At 41.4% G+C, this 27,311-nt stretch overlaps 1 protein-coding gene across 1 annotated transcript in view; it reads right to left on the bottom strand.

Moving 5' to 3' along the window:
• The window catches only part of DCBLD1 (discoidin, CUB and LCCL domain containing 1), a 61,656-nt gene that overhangs the window by 7,139 nt on the left and 27,206 nt on the right, over positions 1–27,311 (bottom strand). Inside the window, exons 2-10 of the mRNA XM_075864253.1 lie at positions 25,688–25,906; positions 18,766–18,903; positions 17,569–17,620; positions 17,024–17,096; positions 9,416–9,549; positions 7,710–7,750; positions 3,490–3,696; positions 1,020–1,144; positions 152–299 (exon numbers count right to left, since the gene is read on the bottom strand). Coding sequence (XP_075720368.1) covers positions 152–299; positions 1,020–1,144; positions 3,490–3,696; positions 7,710–7,750; positions 9,416–9,549; positions 17,024–17,096; positions 17,569–17,620; positions 18,766–18,903; positions 25,688–25,906 — 1,137 coding nt within the window. The remainder of the gene's footprint in view (positions 1–151; positions 300–1,019; positions 1,145–3,489; positions 3,697–7,709; positions 7,751–9,415; positions 9,550–17,023; positions 17,097–17,568; positions 17,621–18,765; positions 18,904–25,687; positions 25,907–27,311) is intronic.

Here is a 27,311-nt window from a genome sequence, read left to right as displayed (position 1 = left end):
CAACATATTACTGAAAAGGTTATTTAAAAAAAAGAAAAACGGGAAATTTTTCTTGCATTTCTCTTTAGAGGAGTCCCCAGACCATGAGTGCATTAGCTGATGGATGAATATGGTGACATGTACAAACAGAACAAGTGACATTTATACATACTCTGTGCAAGTACACATCCCATGAGTTCCACCTTCAGAGCTATCCTTTGGTTCCAGGTCCGCGGGATTATGCGAACAACCCGAGCAACAACTGGAGGAATGAAGTTGTTACGACTATGATCCTGAAAGTTTGAGTTGCCCTCCAACACCTTAAAAAAGATACAAGTAAAACATGAATAATATGGTATGATGAAGCATATGCGGACAATAAAAATATTCTTCAATAATAAATTGCCACCTCAAGAAATATTAAAGCTCTGTTTCTTCTGAAAGTATGGATCCTGCAATTATTTTTTTTAGGCAGGTCAGGACCCAAATAGAACTTGGATTTTCTGAGATCAGAAGTGTCTGGCAGTGGCTTGTGCCCCCCCCCCCCCCCCCGCCCCTTGAAATAAGCATGCAAACTCGGCTGTGCATGTTTGTGGGGAGGTCGGGGGTGAGGACGGCCAGCTATTTTAGGTGTATGGCTAGATGTAGATTTGTTAGTGGACCGGTTGTCACTTTTACATTTGCACATAATATAATGGTCAGGTGAACGCCTTAAAGGTGTGCCCCATAAGGCATTATTACTGGACAGATCTTGTGCCTTTGTCAGTCCCGGCAAATAAAATGCTAGACAAGACAAAGCGAACCCCCTCTCTTTGACACCAGCGCAAACAATATTAATTGGTGCCCAAGTAGTTAAAAGGCTGGGATTGTTGTTCTCCCCAAGCGCTAGTCTAGAAGTGCAGCTGTCTCAATAGCAGCCACCCTCCTGCTGGTTATCGTTCATGCCCTGCAGCTGTTATCACCCTGAAGTATATGTACGTCACTTTGTGTTAAGGGGCGAAAAAGTGTTTCCAAGTAAGTCTTCAGAAATGAGGGTTCACCTTTTCTTCACTGCTCAGTGCTCCCTTGTAACTCCGCCACTTGGATCCATCCCTTTTATAGCTAATGATATAAGATTTCACGTAAAAGTTAAAGTTTGGCAATGTGGATCCTGTAGTTACAAGACCTAGAACAAATCAGATGCAAAACAAGAGACTATGAAGTGTTAATATCCAGGAAAAAGGGCCCATGGCCAAACATCAGTAATGTAATGAATGAATAACAGTTTAAAAAACAGAAAATATATATATATATATTGAGAGATAGATTATATTAAAAAAAAATTATTTGCATTGTGCACAGAGAAATAAGTATTTGATCCCCTACTAACCATTAAGAGTTCAGCCTCCTCCAGACCAGTTACACGCTCCAAATCAACTTGGTGCCTGCATTAAAGACAGCTGTCTTACATGGTCACCTGTATAAAAGATTCCTGTCCACAGACTCAATTAATCAGTCTGACTCTAACCTCTACAACATGGGCAAGACCAAAGAGCTTTCTAAGGATGTCAGGGACAAGATCATAGACCTGCACAAGGCTGGAATGGGCTACAAAACCATAAGTAAGACGCTGGGTGAGAAGGAGACAACTGTTGGTGCAATAGTAAGAAAATGGAAGACATACAAAATGACTGTCAATCGACATCGATCTGGGGCTCCATGCAAAATCTCACCTCGTGGGGTATCCTTGATCCTGAGGAAGGTGAGAGCTCAGCCAAAAACTACACGGGGGGAACTTGTTAATGATCTCAAGGCAGCTGGGACCACAGTCACAAAGAAAACCATTGGTAACACATTACGCTGTAATGGATTAAAATCCTGCAGTGCCCGCAAGGTCCCCCTGCTCAAGAAGGCACATGTACAGGCCCGTCTGAAGTTTGCAAATGAACATCTGGATGATTCTGAGAGTGATTGGGAGAAGGTGCTGGGGTCAGATGAGACTAAAATTGAGCTCTTTGGCATTAACTCAACTCGCCGTGTTTGGAGGACGAGAAATGCTGCCTATGACCCAAAGAACACCGTCCCCACTGTCAAGCATGGAGGTGGAAACATTATGTTTTGGGGGTGTTTCTCTGCTAAGGGCACAGGACTACTTCACCGCATCAATGGGAGAATGGATGGAGCCATGTACCGTCAAATCCTGAGTGACAACCTCCTTCCCTCCACCAGGACATTAAAAATGGCTCGTGGCTGGGTCTTCCAGCACGACAATGACCCGAAACATACAGCCAAGGCAACAAAGGAGTGGCTCAAAAAGAAGCACATTAAGGTCATGGAGTGGCCTAGCCAGTCTCCAGACCTTAATCCCATCGAAAACTTATGGAGGGAGCTGAAGATCCGAGTTGCCAAGTGACAGCCTCGAAATCTTAATGATTAACAGATGATCTGCAAAGAGGAGTGGGCCAAAATTACATCTATCATGTGTGCAAACCTCATCATCAACTACTAAAAACGTCTGACTGCTGTGCTTGCCAACAAGGGTTTTGCCACCAAGTATTAAGTCTTGTTTGCCAAAGGGATCAAATACTTATTTCTCTGTGCACAATGCAAATAAATATATATAATTTTGACAATGTGATTTTATTTTATTTTTTTATAATCTATCTCTCACTGGTAAAATAAACCTAGCCTAAAAATTCTAGACTGTTCATGACTGTGACAGTGGGCAAACTTACAAAATCAGCAAGGGATCAAATACTTATTTCCTTCACTGTGTGTGTATATATATATATATATATATATATATATATATATATATATATTTATATATATAGTATAACAATGTAGAAGTGTATTTAAGTGGAAATTCAGGGAGTTTCATCATGCAGAAAGCTATTAACAAAGCTGTGAAAAATACATTTCCCTATTATTCACGAAAGCTGGCCATAGACATTTCATAATTGTCTCTACATCCCAATTGCAATGGAATTAACCAACAATTGAAAGACATGTCAGCTCTCCTGTGAGAAGTAAACAATTTTATTCCCCATAAAAAAAACAATTCTATGTGGTGGCATTTGTTATTCCTACTGAAAACGTATGAATATATCGACAACTGTAGGCTAGATTTCCCCTGGTCATTGGGGCATATTACTAAACACCAACACGGTCAGCACGGATTGGACAATGAAAGACTGTAGGTACAAGCCCAATTGACAAGGGGAATAGTAACACCTAGTTGTCAATTTAGTGACACGATTCCAGGAGGAAAAGCAAAGGAACGGCACAATGCAGAGTTATAAGAAAAGATGCTCTGAAAGTTTGGATTTTACTTTGTTTATCCTAATGAGAAGTAACACCACCTCACCCAATTATTAACCTGCTTAACTGGCCTGAACTTGCATGCTAATAGAGGAGTCAGGGATCATAGGGGTCTTTTCACCAGCAGCTATGTAATGTCTGAAGGCTAGCCACTGTAGAACAAGTGATGGAGTAGAAGCGCCTTGCTTTATCCACAGCGATGGGACTTACCAGTTATTTTCTTTTTGTCTCCCAAATCAATCTCTAGCCATTCACGGTCAGACTGATGACTTGACGCCCAAGATATGCCTGGAGTGTTAAGCTGTGCCTTTCCAGGAGACCATTGTATAATTTCACCAGTCTCACTGCTCCACTCCCAGGATGAGGTAGCTGAAAATTTGTCTGCTCCACGGCCTTCAGTAAGCGAAGTGCTGCAATCTGAATAGAAAAACAAAGTGTTGTAAAAAATAAAGCTCTTTACTTGCTGTTAGGCCCCATGCACACGAACGTGTTTTTGCGGCCGCAATTCACCCACAAATCTGCGGGTGAATTGCGGTCCCATTCATTTCTATGGGCCCTTGCACAGGACCATGGTTTCCATGCATTGTCCAGGCTCATTGAAATGAATGCACAATGCCATGTGCATGCCCCGCGATTTGCGGGTGGCCCGCGGATGACACTCCATAGCCATCCGAGCCACAAATCACGGGCCGTGCACACCACTACGGTCGTGTGCATGAGGCCTTAGAGTCACGCTAAATAGCCTTGGCTAATGGCCCTAAAAAAATTGCAGGAAAAAATGTTGGTGTGAAGCCACATCTGACAACACATCCACATATTCTAAACATAACCCCAGAAATAGCGGCTCTTGATCATCTTATTAATTCACTCATGGTCAATTTATGACTAGACAACTTGCTCAAAAGGGGGTGCCACACATTATGTATGTAGTGACATTAGCCATTTGATAAAAAAATTAAAGGTCATAAGAAACCATAGTATCTTGACAGGTGAGGATACTAATAAGGGTATGTATAACCCTGAAAATATTAAAGCCGGGTAAGTGTTGTATGGTAATTTTGGCCTCATGTTAAGGCCCCATGCACACGACCGTACATTTGCAGCCGCAATTTATCCGCATTTTTGCAGGATAAATTGGAGACCCATTGCTTTCTATGGCCTCATGCACACGACCGCGATGAAGACAGATCGGTGGGGGGTGGGGGGGTGGGGGGGGGGGTCGCAACTCTAGACTGCAAGGACTTAGGACAAGTAATTTTACGGTCCGGATTTGCAGATACACTTTTTGTGGATACATACGGTCATGTGTATGAGGCCTGAAAGGGGTTATCTGCTTTGAAGAATCCCTACTTGATAGGACCTGTTCACATCAGCGTTGGGTGCAGTCAGACCTTTCCGTCAGGGGAACCCATCAACAGAAAGGCAAACGGAAACAGTCGCTTCCGTTGCTAATGGTTTCCGCTTGTCTGTTCCGTAAGGTTTCCGTTTTTTTTGTCGTTAATAGCCCAGTCGACTGCGCTATGGTAATGCTAACGGTAAGCTATGGTTTCAGTTTGCCTTTCCATTGATGGGTTCCTCAGAAGGAAAGGTCTGATGGAACCCATCAACAGAACCGAACGCTGATGTGAACACACCCTTAGAAGAGTCCCCTGTCAATAAGCAGATCAAAGTTCCACCCTGCTGGGACCCCCAGCGGTCAGCTGTAATCTGTGGGGAAACCTGTAAGCACATGTTCAATTTCCCTGCAGCGCTACCACAGGAGAAACCAAGGCTGGCCAAAACACAGATGCATGTTGGCCGAACCTGCTGATTTAGTCAGTACTGGCCAACCATCTAATGTGTATGGCGGCGTCCCAACTCTCCCTGATGGCAGATGTCGGGTATGTTGAATTTCAAAATGCCCGATCCTTTTGTTTGTTATTAAATAAGCCTGGCTAAGATGAGTCTCGCAACGGCTTTGCATGTGGATGGAGGTGCCGGGCGGATAATAAATCGGTCGGTCAGACGAGCGTTCGGTCGACGGCTATATAAAATGTATGGCCAGCTTAGGCATTACACAGTGCTTATTCAAATTGAATGGGTTGCAGAATGCAGGACAGGTCCTCCAGACTGAGAAGCTCTTTGTAACCACTCCCCAATCTCGCCATGCAAGAAAAGCTAGCCAGTATATATTATAGATATAACCTCACTGTATATAAAGCCAGATCTACATTCTACATCTGTGCATTAGGGTGAATCTAGGACGGTACATCAGAATGGGCAGCCCTGAAGGCAGACTCAGAATGTGGAATTTATGTAACCTTCACACATTGCCTCAACAAGCTGGATATTTTACATAACAGCTGCAGATGCGTTCTGACCTCGGGTGACTGATTTCTCAAAGTCTTACACTTTTCTTTGCCATACAAAGCGAATTACTTCATAAATACTAATCTAATAATGAAGTATATTTCAAATAGAAGAAGACCAGGGGTGGACGTATTGAATGTGCAATTTGTGCAGCTGCATAGGGGCCCATCCTCCCCTTAAAAGCAACTTCATAGTGTATGTAAGAGACTGACCTAATGAATTTTATAGCTCAGAATTACTGGTTGATTGTTAGAGAGATTGAAGGGGTTGCTCTATGCTGAGCTATTCGAGAGCAAAGGGCCCATATACAGTTCCTGCACGGGGCCCCTATGTACTACGTGGTCATCCCTACATAAGGTCACCTTCACAAATTTGTTTTCATAAGGGTATAGTAGTGGTGGCATAGGGTCTCTAACTTCACGCAACAATTACTCGAATAAAAAAACCAAACCACACTATACACCATATATATATATATATATATATATATATATATATTTGGTTTTCAATCCTATCTATCTCGCACTTAAAAAACAAAAACACAATAGTTCCCTTTAAGGCGACATGCACACGTTGCGTATTTTGCTGCAGAATATATGCCGCAAAACAGCAAGAAATTTGACACTTTTTTTGATTCGTACTTCTTTGCGGTTTTTACGTTTTGCTGCAAAAATAGCTGCGTTTTCATGCTGCGCGTTTTGCTGCGTATTTCTTTAGAACTATAGGGATAGAATTCACAAGCGGAATTGCGAGAAAAATTGACATACTGCAGTTTCGAGAATACGCACCGCAGGTCAATTTACGTCCCGAAAAATACCACAGCATGGACATGAGATTGCCTGGAATCTCATAATTTGCTGGTTCTGTATTACGCTGCCGTTTTACTGCACATAATACACTACGTGTGCATTCTGCCTAGGGGTATGTACACACGCAAACTCAAAAACATCTGAAAATACGGAGCTGGTTTTCAAGGGAACACAGCTCCCGGTTTTTCAGACGTTTTTTAAGCCACTCGCATTTTTCGAGGCCGTTTTTGGAGATGTTTTTCTATAGAATTAATGAAAAACGGCTCAAAAAGTGACATGCACTTCTTTTTCGCAGGCTTTTTACATGCCGTTTTTTGAAAATGAGGCGTAAAAAATGCCCGTCGGAACAGAATGCCGTATTTCCCATTGAAATCAATGGGCAAATGTTTGTAGGCGTTCTGCTTCCATTTTTTCAGGCGTTTTTCGAGGCATAAACCCCCCGAAATACGTCTGAAAACACTACGTGTGCACATATCCTAAGGGTCATGTATACATCTGTGTAATCTAATTGACAGGTTTGGTGACCCTATTGTTACATTTAGACTGTACTGTACTAGCACGTGGGAAAGTTCACTATTTGGCTGAGTTCACACAGGGCGGATATGGGGACGGAATTTTTAAGAAAAACCGCACCAAAAACAATGGTGCAGTTTTTCGCCTGGAATGTCCGCTGCGGAATACTGCAGCACTTAGCTGGCCTGCTAGCAGGCCGGCCTTCTGGGATGACGTTTCATCCCAGGAGACCGCTGCAGCCTGTGATTGGCTGCAGCGGCAGTCACATGGGATGAAGCGTCATTCCAGGAGGCCGGCCTGGAAGAAGAAACACAGACACCTGGATAAGTACAAGATTTTATTTTTGCAGAGTTGCGTTTTTTGCGGCGGAATCGCTGTGAACCCGCCACAAAAAAACGCAACTGCTATTCATTGCAGGTTTTACCTCCCCATTGAATTCAATGCAGAAAACACGCAACAAATAAGCAGCATTTATGCAAATACAATTGACATGCTGAAGAATAAAATTCTGCACCGCAGGTTAATTTCTGAGCGTTTTTTCCAGTCAGTATTGACGCAGCGTGTGGATGACATTTGTTTTATCTCATCCACTTTGCTGCTACTGTATTTTGTTCTGATTTTACGCAACGAAATCCGTTGCGGAAAATCCGCAGTATTTACGTAACGTGTAAACTGACCCTTAAGGTGAATTCTGACCGGCAATGAACGCAAGTTCAAACACAAAGACACATTCAGACGTTTACAGTGCGGTATTCTTACCAAGGCTGTTAAACACAAATCTCCGATCTGAAAGTGAGCCGCTGTGAGAAAAAACAAAGGGGGAAAAGTGATTAGCAGCAGCTAGACAGCGCATTCTTTCACAAGGCGGGTAATCTCATTATCTGACAGGGGTACAAAGTGCTGCTCCTATCAGTGTCTCCACCACAGATGACAGATGATCATTGAACAAGGCTTTTCTTTCGTTTCAGAGGCCTTTGCCCTGTGTATGTTTGTGTAGAGTCTTCACAGCGTCACGGATCATAATCATGTTTATTCAGTTTTTAGGGGGTAGCATTTACAGTGCCATCTTGTGGTGATTCAACAGCTGTTGCCAAACCAGTGTCTTTTGAAATTGGAGTCAGACCAATATGCTCTTCAGTCAAGTGACAAGATGAAGAAAAATTATTTTTTAACCAAATTAGTATAAAGAGATTTGTTTTTAATGTGAATACTGCATATAGAGTTGTCAAATTCTTTAATCTACTGTGCTCAATTGTGATATCTACTGCATAAATGTAGTAAATCTTAAAAGGAGTTGTCCATTCGGGCAATACTTTCGAAGATTGCCTTGAAAATAGGCTGATTACAGGTCCCACTGCAGGGACCCCCAGCCGTCAGCTTTTGGCAACGACAGCATCTGTGTGGATTTTCTATGTTCTCTCCGTGTTTGCGGGAATTTCCTCCCATGCCCCAAAAATACGAATAGGTTCATTTGGAATTTAGAGATTGTGAGTCCCTTTGGGGACAGAGACCGATGAGGTGACAATCTCTGTACAGCACTACAGAATATGGCAGCGACATATAATTTAATAAAATAAATAGGTTTCATTTTCCTGTAGTGCCACCCCAGACAAATTGAAGCATTACATGGTGCCTATGGAAGTCAGTGGCCTGTCCATGTAATGCATGGACAGGCTGGGTCTTTGAGCCACATTGTATTCATTCTCCACTACAGCTTATTTATGGAGATTGTAAACAAGAGTCTCTCCTATTTCCTCGATTAGCATACCTTTTAAATAAAACCACACAACATGGAGTTCACAATAATTTGCGGCAGGTGACAAACTCAGCTCTGTTCAGCACTTTATAGATGTACTGTTCCAATAGTGACAAAATAATGTGTCTGTAATGGAGTATTAGTAAAACTGTGACACTGCGCAAGCAAAGGTTGATTTAGTGACTAATACACTGAAAATATATACGGCCAGAAATATCTATGTTAAACGTGACAACAAGCTGCCCTTCCGGAGAACAGAATTCATTCTAGCTTGTGAAATTGCATTTACCTCCCTTCATTTAAACAACGCTCTAGCATTTGACCCCCCAACAATGACAATGCCCATTATGGGCCTATGAAAGAGGATATTATGGTGTGCCCACATACTAGAAGGGGATGGCTAATTACTTCAGAGTGACAAGGTCAGGGCTACACAGTAAAGCAGCCATTCAGAACGTGGCTATATCATTACAACTTACGCTTACAGGCGGCCCTGCACTTTACCATGTCATGGAAATTCAGCTAAAAATCTGGCTTAAAAAAAAATAAATGAAGACAGACATTTCCTAGTCTGAGAACAACTGTCAACTTATAGCTATATCCGTTCGATCTTCTTGACGTACAGGTCAGCTGTTACACTGATGAGTTTGAGAAGGTAGAAGCAGTGAAGTTTTTGATTTAGTATACAACAGTGACATCATTAACTTACTCTTTTGAAAAGATTCCATTGGCCAGGACCCCCCTGTATCGGCTTGCACCTTTGTAATGGGTGAGATGAATCTGACCCCCAAGTTCATCCGCAATAACTCCAGCATGAATTGCCGCTTTGCAAAGTAGCGAAGTCTGCAAAAATAAGAAAAAGGGGGAAAAAAAAAAGTGTTCAGTTATAAGCAGCACGATGTATTATTAACTAAAAGAGAACCGGGATATAAATGTAAAAATTACACGTTATCCAGTTCTTTGCACAAAACTATAGATCAATCTGCTCAGCTCCTCCTGCTCTATAAATGCGGTCTCCAGATAGGACAGAATGTCTAAAGCGACAGGTTCCCCTTAAGATCAAAAAGTTGCAGCCAATTTTATTTTCCCCGTAACCGGTTTGTACAAAGCCTGAAAACGACAGGCCGTTACATTAGCAGACATCACAGAAAAATAGCAACGTGCACCGCTAATTTGCCTATGAAGCAGATTACTGCACTTTACGGACAACATATGCCTAAACAAGAAGCCATAACAAGAAGTCCTTTAGGCAAAGTAAATTGAATTCGGTCCCATTGACACGTTCAGTGTTTGACATGAATTTTAACACCGATTCTGTGCCAAATCCGATGACAATCTGCATTCCACGCATGTGATTGGAGGTTTCTGTAACCATGTTCACAAGCAGCATTACAAAAAAAAAATCCTGCGAAACATGATCCGCGAGAATAAGCAGCATGCTACTCCTTTCCATGGATTCTTCATGGGAAAAAAAAAAATGACCGATTAGCCCCAGTGAATGAGGCTTATTCTCGTGCGGATCCACGACATAGGATGTCAGCCTTGCATTTCTGCTGCGGATCCGGTCTACCCTATGGCAAATCCGACAACATACATTAAGGCTCAGTTCAGAAGTGTCGGATTTTGTATTTACTAGAGGAATCAAGGCTGACACTCCTGCCCCCGATTTCTTCCGCAGATGTGCGGTGTGATCCACACTTGGATTAGCTCCGGTCAATGCCCCTATTTATTGCTTTTTTGCCACGACAAAGAATAAAATCTGCAAGGAAATTTTCTATTGCGAGGCAGAGGTCTATGTCATACTGATTTTGGTACAGAATCCACTCTGAAATTTGGATCAAATCTTGAATGTGTGACCGGCCTTAGAGTCACTTTTAAACGTTAGTGCTGTTCTTTTGCTACCAATTTTGAGAAAAATCGAATTATTAAAGTAAATGTTTAGCATCTGTACCCCCTTTTGATTTTTCGAAACCTAACAGACCCTTGTACCCTACAAAAGAGAAGCAGTAGATAGTGACAAGGCCATCTGTTCTTCATACAGTATACACAGTGGCACAAACATTCTACAGAGGAGGCTTGCCATGTTTTACAATGCAGCATGAAAGGTGGTTCAGCGACTCCTTCCTTCTGCTTATTGGGGATCAAGGGACAAATAGGGCTTAATTCTGTTCCCACAAGGTGGCTTAAACCTGCACGTACCAGTGACAGCCGCACATATGGACACTACACAGTGATGGGTAAACATTGAAGGGGACACGGCGCTCACTGGAGTACCGCAGGCTCTTCGTTTTGTTGATCATTTGGGGGTTCTGGGGATCAGACCCTCTTTGATCTCACATTGATGGCCTATCTTATGGATAGGCCATCAATGAGTTTAATTGGAAAATCCCTCAAATGAAAAGCTCATGTAAATAAACAATTGCGCTTTTTAGAAGAAGTGGTACGTACTTATATGTAGAAGTGAATCCAAGAACAAATCCTAGAGCTGCTTATTTTAGAAAATCACAGCAAAATAGTGGTGAAACTGCAAGGTTTTACTTTTTCCTCATGTGGCAGTGTCCTATCTTGCATTCACTTTTAAAAAAAAAATAATAATTATGCTCTTATGTACCACACCAGTTTTCTTATTTTTTAATTAAAGGGTTTTCCCCATAACAATTTTTCATCGCCTCTCCAAAGGATAGGTGATATATCTGATACGTGGGGTCCAACCGCTGGGACCCCCACTGATCAGGAGAACGGGCTTACCTTGCCATTCCTGGGAGCCTCATATGAATGGAGCGGTACTAAGCCAAATGTGGCAAAAAAAACAAAAAAAGAAAGCTCCACTTGATGACAATGATTTTCATATTCATGGAAACGCATTAGATATGTTTTGCTCTGCAGATGATCATTACTGGAACATTAATGGTAAATCAAGTTCTATAATCAGAATAATCCTTCATCCCAAAAAAAAATAAAAAATTTATTCTGATGGGAAACAAACATAATACAAATATATATTACTATAAAATATGGGTAGGGGAAGTGAAGTGTACATCTATTACTGGATTGAGGAGGAAACATCCAAGAAATGACCTTGGGTATATGAATAAATAGCTGGCCCTCAGGACATTGTGCAGGAATGTGTTTGTTGTGGGGCGATAGCCTGACCTCTGACAGGTGCTACTATCCTGCCACATCTGTCTGTACAGAGGATGACCTGAATTACTCAGGCAGCCGGTCTGCCTGTCAACTGTCCAGTGATGCACATACACAAGGCAGACTAGCTGCAGATGGACAGCTCTCCTAACCACTGAAGCAGCTCAAAGCTGAATGAGCTGAATGTATGATTTTCAGCACATGAAAACAATCGAGCATATGGGAATCTATTTTAATGCATTTCACACTATCATGCTCTTGGCTCCAACAATGTATTTGTATTAGGATTGTATGTGGTTGAGGTCAATGAAGCTTTGCCCTAATCAGCAAATATGGGATCCATCTCCGGATAGGAAAATCCAAATATTCTGACTGGTGAGATGTGAAAACTCAGGTGGCATAATGCTAAACCAGTCAACGGCTAATATGAAACATACCGCAACAGCAAAGCCATATATGTCATTTATAGTGAATATCCATTCTTGCGCACAACGTTACATTTGATATATAGAAAAGATCTACATAGGGAACTTGAAAAGGACACTGCATTACCGATCTTGTATGGATTCTGAACTACAATACACATTTCTGCTGGTTTCAGAGCTGAAAGCTCTCAGCATTCCTTGCTGGATCAATGTTTGCACAGATTTTGCTCTGGTGATTTGCATTATACAGTAATCCGATGTAGAAAAAACAAACTGCCCCACTGCATTATACGCACTCAGCTAAAGGGGGCCATACATGCCGTTTGACTCCCCAATATAAATGTATGCTCGGCTTATCTCCTGCATCTCCATATTGAATTCCAACATGCCAGAACCTTCTTGACAACTGCCGTTGGTGGACAGTCGGGACACCCCCTCTAAATATGTATGGGCACCATAAGTTGATAAGGCTGTGTCTGAAAGAAAAACTGAAGCTGGCCATACACGAAGGCCCACTACATATAGCAGATTTCGGATATTCCATCCGGATTTGCAGGGGATTTGCAGCAGAAGAATGTTCCAGGCAAGTGGATAAGACTTTAAAAATCTCGTCCACGTGCTGCTGAATATTTTTCGCATGGAAATTAGAGCATGCTGCAGATTTTTAAATCCGCAGAATGCTTATTTTGTACTGGACATTCATTGCAAATTTCACTCTTTTCAATGTAGAAGAGGTCAAATCTGCACCTAATACGCTTGGATTTTCCTGCTTAAACGCTGTGGAGTCAGTTACCAGTCGGTCATCGCAAACGGTTCACATAAAAGTTAAAAACGATCAATGGAAATAGTTAAAATTGGCCATTTCTGACTGATCTTATGTGTATGGCCATCTTAACCCCATGCCACGTATATGTATATGTAGCAGTTAAGGGGGGGGGGGAAATGGAGCGGGCTCACGGGCTGTGCGCTCAGAATATTTGCTTTTGGAAGGCAGGGAGGAAAAAACAAAAATGAAAAAACTAAGACGGGGTTAAGGCTGTTTGTCTGATTCCAATGACAGCACGAATACAGCAATGGACTATTTTCAGACTCGTGATCAGTGCAAAATAAGTAAAATAATGTATTTGCAAACTTACACAACTGTTTTTTTTTTAATAAAGACATATATATATTAACTATTCAGAGGTGGGAAATACCCTTTAATTCTTTAGGAATGCCAGATAACACAAGTTGTTCAAAATGACAACATGACCAGTATCTGAAAAGCCGTAAGAGAATAAAATTAGATGTTAAGCGAATATTTTGCCAATTTAGAGATGTTAACACAACAAGCCTTTGCCCTTGCGACTAGGTTTTAAATGTAGTAAACAAAACTTTCACAAACTGCTAATCCTATTTCATACAGAATGTGAAAAAAAAAACTTGAAAAACTGCAAACACTGAGAATTTGTTCCATTTAAGTCTTGCTAAAAATGTTATTATGTAGACAAACCAGTTATAGATGGAATTTATGCCCCAGGTGACATTTCTAATAGATAAAGAGACATGTTGAAAGCCACGTAAAATTTTATAATGTAAAAAAGTCATAAAGGAAGAAACCTGTGTGGATACTAAAGTCGAAACAAGAAAAAGTAGAAAAATCCTCCAGCTCACCTGACACACGCCTGTGTGTCGTTGATAGCGCCCGGATCCTCGTGTCGGCACACGGAGTATCACGTAGAAAACAGGGGAAGAAGGTAGGATCCAGCGCTGAGGCGTTAAAATGGAAAACGATTTTCCGAGTTTAATTGTTAAATTCTAAAAAGAAGTCCAGTGTTGAAGTCCAGGGTGTATAAGAAGTTGGGGGAGGGTATCCTCTTAAGCCTACGCGTTTCGGACAACGCTGTGTCCTTAGACTTGGCTGTAGATACCCTCCCCCAACTTCTTATACACCCTGGACTTCAACACTGGACTTCTTTTTAGAATTTAACAATTAAACTCGGAAAATCGTTTTCCATTTTAACGCCTCAGCGCTGGATCCTACCTTCTTCCCCTGTTTTCTACTAAAGTCGAAAGTTAGTCTAACAAAAGCAGAGACCGTATGACGGTTTTGTAACTGGTTACAGAATTACAGACATTTACAATAAGTCATTTTAAAGAATATCGCAGACAAGGTTGAAATGAAGATAGGGCAAGATTCTGGCTCGGCAACAACGCTGATAATCCTGCCAATATTACAAGTTAGGCTCTGTTCACACTTATTTTCTGCTTTACTTTCAGCGATTATATTGGAAAAAAAATCTTCTGACACGTGCGCCGAACATAAGGCTATGACGTATGCAACTGTATGTCGTACAATTGTATAGGTTGCCCATAGGCTTCCACATGGTATTATTTTATTTTTTTGCAGGATGCCTCAATAAAGCATGAAATTAAAAGATAGCATGCGGACGCATAGCACCTGAACGTACCAGACACTCTTTGGCAAAGGCCAGGTCAACGGTAGAGCCTATAAAAGAGTTAGCCGTAAGCATCAGTAGCATCCCTAATGCATACTCCAAACGTAGGCCAAAAACAAAAGTGAACATAACCTTAAAATGACAGTAACCCGAGATGTAAATGTGTAAAGCTACTTCATGCTGCCATCTCTGAGAGTAGCATGTAGTAGTGGCAGGCTCGCGAATTTCAGATGGGGGCATTTATGGATTTATGTGGTATAGTTTGGGTAAGCCTACAGTTTATTAGTTGCTGCACACTGAGAGCGCTGTGAACTTGGGAGTCCAGCGTAATTATGAGCAGTGGGCTCCCGGCTCTACGGATTCTGAATTTTACAAGGCTTGTAGCGCACTGCAACTAATAAATGTACGTTTACCCAACTACACCATATTTATAGCTGGAATCCGCGTGTCTGCAGCATGAAGTACTGGTTGGATCTTAAAGATAATCTGTCACCACATTATAAGCGGCCTATCTTGTACATGATGTGATCGGTGCTGTAATGTAGATTACAGCAGTGTTTTTTATTTAGAAAAACGATCATTTTTGACGGAGTTATGACCTATATTAGCTTTATGCTAATGAGTTTCGCAATGGACAACTGGGCATGTTTTACTTTTTGACCAAGTGGGCGTTGTACAGAGGAGTGTATGACGCTGACCAAACAGTGACCAATCAGCGTCATACACTTCTCTCCATTCATTTACACTGCAGATAGCAATATAGCTATATCGTTATCTGCAGCCTCATACCCACACACTAACATTACTGCAGTGTCCGGACAATGAATATACATTACCTCCAGCCAGGACGTGGTGTATTCAGAATGCTGACCACGTCTCTGCACTTCCCTGTGATTTACAGCATAGCAGGCGTAGTCTCGCGAGATTACGCTGTAAGCTGTCATTCACAGCGAGATCTCTCTGTGCTGTAAATCACACAGACGCTACAGAAGTGGTCAGGATTCTGAATACACATCACGTCCTGGCTGGAGGTAATGTATATTCATTGTCAGGGCACTGCAGTAATGTTAGTGTGTGTTTATGTGGCTGCACATAACGATATAGCTATATCGCTATCTGCAGAGTAAATTAATGGATAAAAGTCTATGACGCCGATTGGTCAGTGTCATACACTTCTCTCCACAACGCTCACTTGGTCATATAGTAAAACACCCCCAGTTGTCCATTGAGAAACTCATTCGCATAAAGCTAAAATATGTCATAACTCCGTCAAAAATGATCGTTTTTCTAAATAAAAAAACACTGCTGTAATCTACATTACAGCGCTGATCACATCATGTACAAGATAGGCCACTTATAATGTGGTGACAGAGCCTCTTTAAAATTTAGATAGCTTTTGACAATTATGGCTATTTGATCAAAGGATAAAATCGCCATGCGGCTCCTATCCTTCCAAAAGGGCAGCATCTAAAATGTGTTCATCTACATAAATGAGGAAAAACATTGGAAAGCAAACCCTAGAGTACAACGTCCTGAATGACTTCAGAAGTCTTTATATAATGACTGAAACTATGAATTATCAGTCACCCATTGTTGGGAAACCAGACAGTTCAATGTATGTACAAGGAGAGCACCAAGAGCTCTAATGTCATTTTGATCACAGTCATATATAATTGTCAGGCGTGGCAATCTGCTGGCTTCTTGTTTTGTTTCTTGAGTCAGCTGCAGATCTTCAAAAGGACTTCTGGGACACACCAAGCAATCAGTAGGTGACAGAGACGTGAGATCTTAGAGGTCACTAATCTCCGCTTCCTTCATGTGGTAGGGTGGTGACTGTATCAGCATGACAGGTGGGTACTGCAAGCTTTTCATTTAAGCCACTGACTGAGTCTGTATTTTACCACAGCTACCTGACCTTGACATGAGGAGTTTCACATAAATCTCACCACTCAATTACTGGACTTTCTCACATTCTATTGCCAACAATAGGATCAGTAAACAAGTGGAGTTAAAATGAAACTCCACCTTTACAGACAATGTCAACATGTTAAATAAAAACCATGTAGAATAAATTAAGACTCAAGAATAAGATCTCAGTGTAATATCTCAATGTCCCTTTTATTCTAGATTTACACAGGAATGGGGAATACCACTCTTTCCAGGCTACTATAATTGATGTACTTCAAGTCTAACAGGAATGTATTGCCTATATTTTTATTATTTATTGTAATAGCTTCCTGGGGTTTGGCCAATCCTTCGCAATTTAGTCCCAAACTAGACAATGGGTGTAACAAAAAGTATAATAATACTTACATCTCTATATCCTTCTTTCACATCCCCCGATATATCCCCTTCAACATCTCTACAGCCAGCTGGACAGAACCTGCTGCAAATGTAACAAAACAAAACTCTGTAAACTATAACCAAAATCTCATATGGATCGTAAAGTCAATATTAAATAAAAACACATGCAGGAGAGTATGATCCACTGCCCATAGTCCCTGTTCATTTTAGAACATAAGCTCATAGGAAAGGCAAGTTCCACCTCTGGTGGTGCGTGATCTCCTGCAGGAATAAAGGATCAGACATGATGAAATCCAACATGCCCATCTGATCCTTCTTTTCCCCGACATCTGCCATCATACACATCAGATAGTGGGTCGGTTTGGCTGACTGTCATTTGATGTATATGGGCACCTTTAACGTAATACTATCTAGGGTTTGTGCAGAGGTAACGGTTTAGATTCCGCAATAGTTCGCAGATATCAGACATTCAACTAATCTTTAGTTTGATGATAAACTATTGTTTTTATTTTGTCCCGCAAAGGCGTCAACTAAATAAGATGTAAAGATCCTACCTGTATTCAGTCTCCTTATAGTGGTTTGATCGGGCCAAACAAGTGATCAAATCTGTTTTCAAAGAAGAAACACAATCCACGTTACAATGACATTAAGCAGGGTAATCGCATAATGGTTCTACACAATTTACGGTAAACAATAATAGTTATCGTCTATGTTACTAATGGAGCCTTCACGTCTATGGTCGGCTGTAGCTTTAAAGAGGCTCTGTCACCAGATTATCACTCCCTATCTCCTATTGCATGTGATCGGCGCTGCAATGTAGATAACAGTAACGTTTTGTTTTTTTTGAAAAACTATCATTTTTGCCCAAGTTATGAGCAATTTTATATATATATATGCAAATGAGCCTTTCTAATGGAAATAAGAGAAAACACGCACAGTTGTACTTAAAGAGGCTCTGTCACCAGATTTTGCAACCCCTATCTGCTATTGCAGCAGATCGGCGCTGCAATGTAGATTACAGTAACGTTTTTATTTTTAAAAAACGAGCATTTTTGGCCAAGTTATGACCATTTTTGAATTAATGCAAATGAGGCTTGCAAAAGTACAAGTGGGTGTGTTTAAAAGTAAAAGTCCAACTGGGCGTGTATTATGTGCGTACATCGGGGCGTTTTTACTTCTTTTACTAGCTGGGCGTTAGGAATTGGAGTGTATGATGCTGACGAATCAGCATCATCCACTTCTGTTCGTTAACACCCAGCTTCTGGCAGTGCAGACACACAGCGTGTTCGAGAGATCACGCTGTGACGTCACTCACTTCCTGCCCCAGGTCCTGCATCGTGTCGGACACATCGGCACCAGAGGCTACAGTTGATTCTGCAGCAGCATCAGCGTTTGCAGGTAAGTAGCTACATCGACTTACCTGCAAACGCCGATGCTGCTGCAGAATCAACTGTAGCCTCTGGTGCCGATGTGTCCGACACGATGCAGGACCTGGGGCAGGAAGTGAGTGACGACACAGCGTGATCTCTCGAGAACACGGCTGTGTCTGCACTGCCAGAAGCTGGGCGTTGTGTAGAGAAGTGGATGATATTTCTCGTCAGAACGCCCAGCTAGTAAAAGAAGTAAACACGCCCAGATGTAACATACACAATACACGCCCAGTTGGACTTTAGCAAGCCTCATTAGCATAAATACAAAAATTACATCAATTATCCTGTATGCATAGGATACAATGGAACGACTTTCTATACCTGGATGATCGCTGCTAGCAAAGTTGATTAAAAATCCACGACCAGACACATGGAGCCTGCTCTCAAAACGGATCCTGGCTTCGTTGGTATCGAGGTAAAGCTCTTTAGATGCAGTGTTCTGGTTTCCACAATAGCTAGCTAGAATAGAAACAAAAACATTACTTAAGTAACACATACAATAGGGCATTCTGAGAGTATGAATTTACCCCGCTACAATATGCTAACGTCCCATTCAAAGATCAGGCAGGAACCTTGTGCCAGTCTGACCATCTGCCAGAAATAATATGAGTGGAACGGTTGGTTGTAAAGGACCACAGAATCTGGCAGCAATAGTATATATTATTTGTAAAATAGAGTCAAATACATGAGGCATTCTAAACATCACAGCAATAAAAACAGAGCAGTGCATGTCATTAACACCACAAAACAAAAGGGCACGTTTATATGACTAATTTTTCATGACTTTACATCATAAACTTCATAGAAAACATGTAAACTGGGATAAGGCTGATAGGAGCTACGCCATAAACTGATATGTCTTCTCATATTTATAAATATCACTTATTAGAATGTAAGGAAAATCGAAGGGTATGAAAATTCTGCCTGGAAAATTCAGCTGCGGGTTTTGCACCACACACGTTTTTTGCCGTGACTGACGTGGTTTTAGCTGCGATTTTTTAGGCTTTTTTTACCTATTTCTTCAACAGACAAAGGGAATAACCGTTAGCGTTTTGTGCCGAAAACGCGTCAATAAACGCGTAAAAAATAATGTAAAAAAATGCGTTTATTTCCGTCTACCATTGTTTTCAATGGTGTTTTTGAGGCGTAAAATGCCTCAAGATAGGGCATGTCGCGTCTTTTTCCCGCAAGCGTTTTTTTTTTTGCTTGCGGGAAAAAAAAAACAACACCTCCACCTCCCATTGAAATCAATAAGAGGCAATTTCGGGCGTTTTTCCGGCACAGTTTTTGCCGCGGTTTCCGCTGCAAAAAAAAACTGTGTGAACAGGGCCTAATGCTCCCAAGCATCATGGTTACACAGTAAACAAACTACAGCACATCGGTCTGGACTTCGAAATCCATGGAATGTCACACATAGAAATGAAAGAAGCAAAGCCAAAGGCTCAAACACAACCGTGCATTTGTACTATAGCTGAAAAACATTAATTTAGTTATGTACTGAAGTGGTAACAGGGCAAATCTCCTCCTTTGTTTTGGTCAGCATCGGGCATTCGTAACTTGTGCCCCAGATCTCCAGCTGAATGTCCTAAATAAAAAGACATAAAAAGTGGGACCCACCACTTCCGACTGTTGACGTTACAGCATCTGGCAGGCTTCTCTATGGGGCTCAGGGTACCATGTGCCTCTCCTTGATAAAATTCTGTGAATGCCACTGGGTCAGCACATATAAACTGGTGTAGTCTCGTATTGAAAAGCATAAAACCCCCTTTTTCCAGAGGGAGTAAGGAAAAATGACAACTCCATAAATCTTCATTATGGATTTTTCCCTTACTGTTATTAGTAAAGGAGAACCCAAAAAGGGCTCAAATGAGGCCAGAAGCTTTACAAACCTGTAGCAATATGTTAGACATATGATAACTACATGGAAATCTTACACAGCCTCCCTGGAGGAGATCCACCATGACACAGAGAAGAGAAAAGTGTCAGGCACAATCTATAGCGAGCCACAGCGGATTAGGGCACTCGTAGTCGGAGACAGATAAGAGGCAGTCTGGTCATGACCGGCAATGCTACCTTTATCTGTCCCCTGCTTAGCAGTCACCTCTTTATACTGCTCTCGCTGCTACACATAACTGATGAACTTTTCATCCCCAGAAAACTCAATTAGTTTCCTTCAATAAAGCTCATGAGGACTGTGCAGAGGTTTCTGGTGAAATAGGCAAGGACTTTGTTCTTCCAGACCGGTATAAAGATCCCCTGCACTAGAAGTTCGTGCTAAACTTCACGACACCAGTTACTATTAAGTAACCAATTTAATACATAGGGTGATATCGAACATCTAGTTAACCTTCATTATAAACATAAAAGACAGAATATTTCCATAAGTAAGCAGAAAAAAAATAATATAATAAAATAAAGAAAACCTCCATAATATGGACATAACACTGAACTGTTTGGAGAATACATAACAAAATTCAATTAAAAGTCCAGAACTACCTCTACATCACTAATACTATATGTCGTTTGCAGCAATGGAAATCATGAGCAGAGAATTTTTGGGCAATATAAGGGGGATCCATTAGTTGAGCAGATCACTGAGCGTTCTAACACGTGTGCGTCTACTCCAGCTTCCTTTTCTAGCGGCATACACCAGACATATAACATCCGTTAGGCCATATCTTCCCTGTGTACACACAATGCAGTACACAAATTCTAGTGTGATCGTACCTTTGTTCTGATTCTTTACATCATGCATAGGCTAAATAACAGGAAACCATCATTTGTCCAGGAATGGAACTTTAACCCAAACATGAACATCCCAGAAGAATAGGTGCAACATAAAAACAGACACAAAAACAACGTCCCGTAATAATAGGACAAAAGTAAAAATGCAGACATCGGTCTTGGTGACCTTTATAAACAATCACAAGTCTATATGGAAGAGTGTGGCTCTAGAGACACCAAAACACATAGGTGTAAATTACAAATTGATTCCAATTTACAGTCCTCTGATCTTTAATCTGAGGAAAGAAGGGAGACGTCATTCACATCACTACGGTGTGCATATAGTGCCGGTATACACAAACCAAGTGGATGCAAAAGGAAGGAAAGGTATACAGAAAAGACATCTCCATTTTTTTTTGTGCCCACTTCTGTGTTCAACTCAAAAACGGCAATATAATGGTGTGTGATTCTGGCCTAAAACCCTGCGTACGCTGGCCAAATATCAGGACTCTCTTAGTGCGAATCAAGACCAGAAGATAAAACTATGGCGTTAATCGGCAGCATGATCTGTAAACGCCGCTCAGAACGACATTTCTATTTACAAACGGCATTGTTGCCTAGTGCACGACTCGCAAAGCAGCCGTTGCTAGGAAGCCATGACACTTCCTGCACGCCACCGGTTGCAAGGATCGTATTGATCGAAGTGACCATCAGATCCTCGGCCCTGATCATTCAAACTACAGATGGTTTACTGGTGGTTTGAAAATTTTAAGTGTGTACAGGCCGTAAGAGCGAGTTTGGGGAAAAGGTTAGGGGACACTAGACAGATAATTATTGGAGAAACTAAACCCAACAAGATTTGTGTGAACAAGGTCACAAATGTTTGTTCATACATATGAAGGCAGCTTTATTGGCTGGTTTTAGAGATCAAGCAATTTAAGATATAATGAGGATGGAGGATGAAAGAAAGCAAAAGGGGCAAAAGCTGAAGGAAGACAATAACTAATGGTTGCCCGCTGCAAATATGCAGAGTTGTCACCTCCTCGGTCTCTTCAGACAGGATTTGCTACACAGCTTAGTTTACAGTTTAATACACTTTGGGTATTTAAAGGGAAGGGGGTCATAATTTTTATTTTTTATCATATTGCTTTTAATATAATATTAACAAAAATTTTATTTAATGGTGTTCTCATTTTTTACTTTTTAATGTATTTTTACGTTTAATTCTCTATGGGGGCTGCCATTTTTTTTCCATCTCTGTATGTGTCGATTAACGACACATACAGAGATGGAATACGGCACATACAACCCCATAGAGAATGCGAACAGGAGCCGTTCCATTCTCAGAAGCGTGCGCCGTCTGTGTGGGAACGCCGCATGCGCCGCTCCCACACAGACCAATACGAAGCTCGTTCCTAGAGCGAAATCTGGCGGCATTTTCATGTGGACCAGAAGCCGCGGCCGGACAGTAAGATGACGACTTCCGGCCACGGCTTCCGGCCATATGTTCAACGAAGCGAAGGCGCAAGGAAGAGGAGCGTAGACCAGCGGAGGCAGGTTATTTATGTTTGTGTGTGTATGTGATGTGTGTATTATGTTCATGTGATACTGTCTGCTGAGCCCTGTATCTAATCCTCCTACACTGTGCAGTCGCTCAGAAAATGGCGGCACACAGTGTAGGAGGTTTGAAGACATTCAAACCCTTCCTTCTCCTGGCACTAGCCAGAATAATCGAGGGGGGATTGTGTGAGGACACTAGAGAGAGTGTGTCTACCCCAAATTTGCAGCATAAAGCTATGAGGTTGCTTTACCACATTGACCATGCTGCAATTTTGGGAACCGCTCCCTCTAGTGCCCAGCACATGGAAATGTTATAAACTAGAATCTAATTTATAATATATCCTGACTTGTGAAAAAATTAAAAAAGTTAAAAACAATGTGTTATCACTTAAATACTAATTGTTTAACTGAAAAAAATAAAATAAAAATTCTAGCGACACATTCCCTTTAAAGTGAATCTAAATCTCAACACAACTTTCGGCCTTCTTAAAGAGGCTCGGTCACCAGATTCTCAAATCCCTATCTCCTATTGGATGTGATCGGCGCTGCAATGTAGATAACAGTAACGTTTTTTTTTGGTTTTTTTAAAACGTTCATTTTTGGCCAAGTTATGAGCTATTTTATATATATGCAAATGGGATTTGAAATGGACAATTGGGCATTTTTTTTTTCGTTATGTCCAACTGGGCGTGTATTGTGTTTTTAACTGGGCGTGTTTACGTGTATGACGCTGACCAATCAGTGACCAGTCAGCGTCATACACTCCTCTCTATTCATTTACACAGCAGCGATGTGCAGCCACATACACAGAGATTAACGTTAATCAAGTGTCCTGATAATGAATACACATGACCACGTGTATTCAGAATCCTGACACTTCTGAATCTTTTCTGTGAGATTCCAGCAAGCCACGCGTAATCTCGCGAGATTACGGAGGTAAACGAGATTGTTTCCCTTGCTGAAAAACTCAAAGAAAAGAGTCAGAAGTGTCAGGATTCTGAGTACACATGACGTCCAGGCTGGATTTCATGTGTATTCATTATCAGGACACTTGATTAACGTTAATCTCTGTTTATGTGGCTGCACATCGCTGCTGTGTAAATGAATGGAGAGCAGTGTATGACGCTGACTGGTCACTGATTGGTCAGCGTCATACACGTAAACACGCCCAGTTAAAAACAATACACGCCCAGTTGGACATAACGAAAAAAAAAACGCCCAATTGTCCATTTCAAAGCTCATTTGCATATATATGTATAAAATAGCTCATAACGTTACTGTGATCTACATTGCAACGCCGATCACATGCAATAGGATAGGGATTTGAGAATCTGGTGACAGAGCCTCTTTAAACAGCGTCCCAATATTACATGGATATTGGTCATTAGAGACAAATATAATTATTGCAAATATCCTTTATTTGCATATTTTCACAATCTATTGATTAGCGGTTGTTATTTTATTTATTTTTTAACAAGATTGAAACGCTCTCAAATTGGTTTCACTTTTTTTAGTTCCATACTGTAAATATGATAGCCGTTAATTATCATGGCTTGTTACATGGCCAGCTTAATACAACCAAATGTACCAAGCCACAAACCTGTTCATGGGGTCTAGAAAAAAAAAACCTATGTTCAAGAAGTGTGTCATGGTCCATGATGTCAGAATAATAATTCAAGGGCGAAACATGATGAACTCCAATGTCCATCCTCAAAGAGAACGGGGGTTGTACAGCCAACATGCCACAAGGTGTAAAAACATTGTCCTTATGCTAATATCTTGTGACGTGAACAGCTGTTTGGAGAAGCTCAGACTGAAGAAAGAATAAGGCACGCACAACAGAAAACAGAGGTCATTAAGGGTAAGAGGACATATGCTCAGACTCTTTAAGCTCCACAACCCAACCTGTTAACCGTTAATTAATTGTAAGAGAGATAACATAATTAATCTGTAATCCCCTCAGAGTTTACTGAACGAGAGACGGCTAAGTAGACATAGTAGACTGATGCAAGTAGTTTCAGAAGTGCATCTATCTAAAGGCCCTTTTACACGGGCCAATGATCAGGCAAATGAGCATTTACAGTATATGAATGCTCATTCCGGATCATTGCTCATTGCCCTGTGTAAACAGGCAACGATCAGCTCGTTCATCGGATGATTGTATCGTTTATGCAGCAAGAAATATTATCGTTGTTGGCAGCACATCCCTGTGTATGATGGAAATGTATGCGGACGAGCGATCGTAGTAACAATCGCTCCTTCCCATACATTACTGATCTTTGCTCCTTGTGAAAGGAGCAAATGAGCAACGATCAACGAGCTGCCTCGTTGATCGGCGCTTTTTCACGTCCCATATCGGGCCGAGTAATAGGATCTTACAGCTCTGTTTACATCTGTGTTGTGGTTTCTGTTTATAATGGAAACCACGACAGTGCGGGAACCACCTTATGGTGGATCCCACCAGCCCATGATTGACTCCACTGACTTTCATTAGGCTTCGTCGTGGTGTTCGTTGTTTTGAAGGAAAATATTGCGCTGCATGAACCGCTATTCTTCCCATCAAATGTGATGGAGTGTGTGACTGAGGCTCTGATGCAGATGTGAAGATAAAGTGCCAGTATAATATTAGTAACAACGACAGCGGCAGCAGTCATAAGAATAGTCATTTATATAGCACCAACATATTCCAAAGCACTGTAAAAAAAACAAAAAACCGCTGAAAAGGTCCTAGCAACCTGTCATTGCTTGTATTTTTACGCCAGAAAAGGAGGAAATTATCAATTGTGATTTGGGATCTTCCATTTCAAGGCCATTTACAACTACTGGTCCTTTCTAGGGAAACAATATGGTATCTTGTATATTATAGGAGGTAAATTGGCAGAAGATTACTTTGATTCCGGTCACGTCTCAAGCAGTATAATAAACAGGTGGTACAGTCCATTTTATTTTGTCAACTCACCAACTTCCTCATCGGATGATCCCTTGTAGATTTTAAGATAAGCAGATTCACAGTCTTGGGATTCTATATCCAGGTCTGCCAGCTTCACATACAGACTTTTACCCATCGGTACCCGGATCGTCACTGAACACTGGGTATAGTTTGGATAGGTGCCAGGATAGTTCTTGGATATTATCGTTCCACTTTCTTCATTACTGATAATGTGTCCACATCCATTTACTGTAACAGAGAAGAAATACAATGAAGATATTTCCTAGTTCCTCTTCACTCCCATGTGCACTTTCTGTACTACATATTGTAGATTTAGAAGAGCACATTTGTTTTACCACAGAAATTACTTATTGTGCTTTTGCTTGGTAAAGCCATTGCTTTGTACAGGGCACAAATGTCATGTAACTTTCAATGATGCAGGGATAGACCAAATACTGTAGCCTTATACCGTTCCCGGAGCCCAAGTGACCTTTATAGTGGGCAGACGAGACAAAACAAATAACGTGTCCCGAAAACATTCTCTAATGGGGAACACTTATTTAGAGAAATTAAAAAGGATGAACACTTGTAGTTCCCTCTATTAGAGAATACAACTTTACTTTATTAATATTCTAAAAATAGTTTGGGATACACATTACTAGTATATAAAACTACCTGTAATCGTCTTCTGCTTAAGGAGACCATACCCTTTCAATAGCTATCGTCCGAAAAGCTGACAGCTGTTCCAAACAGATTTCTCATACACATGCTTGCTCGGTTCATACACCGGCACGCTCAGTAGCCGCTGCCAAGACACCTCTGGCGGCACCTTATTTCCCTGGAGAACAGAAGGATCGGGCGTTGAAATTTAACATGCCCGATTCTTCTCCCCCCCCCCCAACAACATAGGAGCCGATATGGGTTAGATGGTTGGCCAGTCCCCCCCCCCCCCCAAATCAGCTGGTTTGGCAAACATTAATCTAATGTGTATGAGGGCCTTTAGTAACTATGCCCAGTGCTGACCCCAACTAACAAATATTGCTTCTAATTTCAAGAAAATCATAAACAGCCTATGATTGATGCCCTGCTGGGTCACGCTACCAGGATAGCCAGGACTGTATGGAATGCTCTAAACAGGGAAGGCTGCAGATAATTCACAATAGTCTTGTAGAGCAGATTGTGGCCACACTATAAACAGTCTAATATGGTGCCCCTGCAGTCGGCACTAATAGCGCTTTATCTATAATTCAAATATGGATCCACCCGACATGTTTCCCCAGACAAACCGGTGTCATCAGGGGACAAGGAAACAAAGAGGAGCTGCTGCGCTCGCCAATAGTATAAAAATGATCGGCGTCTGACGTCACTTCCATTGGTCCACTGCACAAAAATAAGTTTCAATTGGTTACTTACTATCCAGTAGTCTAACGGAGAAGGAGCACCCCCTTCCCCCCCCATTACCCCTGTACATGTGCACTGACTCCATTCACTATTCAGTGAGACCCATGCATGGTCAAGATGTAGACCAGGGCAAATATTCTATTTGCTAGCATTTGCGCTGTGCAAAACTATCTCAGACTTTGGACTTGTGTATGATAATCTGTTCTATCTATTTGGGCAGCAAGGAACCTTATCAGGCTGAATGATTTAGGTA

Source organism: Rhinoderma darwinii, chromosome 4, assembly GCF_050947455.1.
Source record: "Rhinoderma darwinii isolate aRhiDar2 chromosome 4, aRhiDar2.hap1, whole genome shotgun sequence".
Classification (NCBI taxonomy): domain Eukaryota; kingdom Metazoa; phylum Chordata; class Amphibia; order Anura; family Rhinodermatidae; genus Rhinoderma; species Rhinoderma darwinii.
Note: the sequence above shows the minus strand (reverse complement) of the source record. Positions and strands in the feature narration are given on the sequence as shown.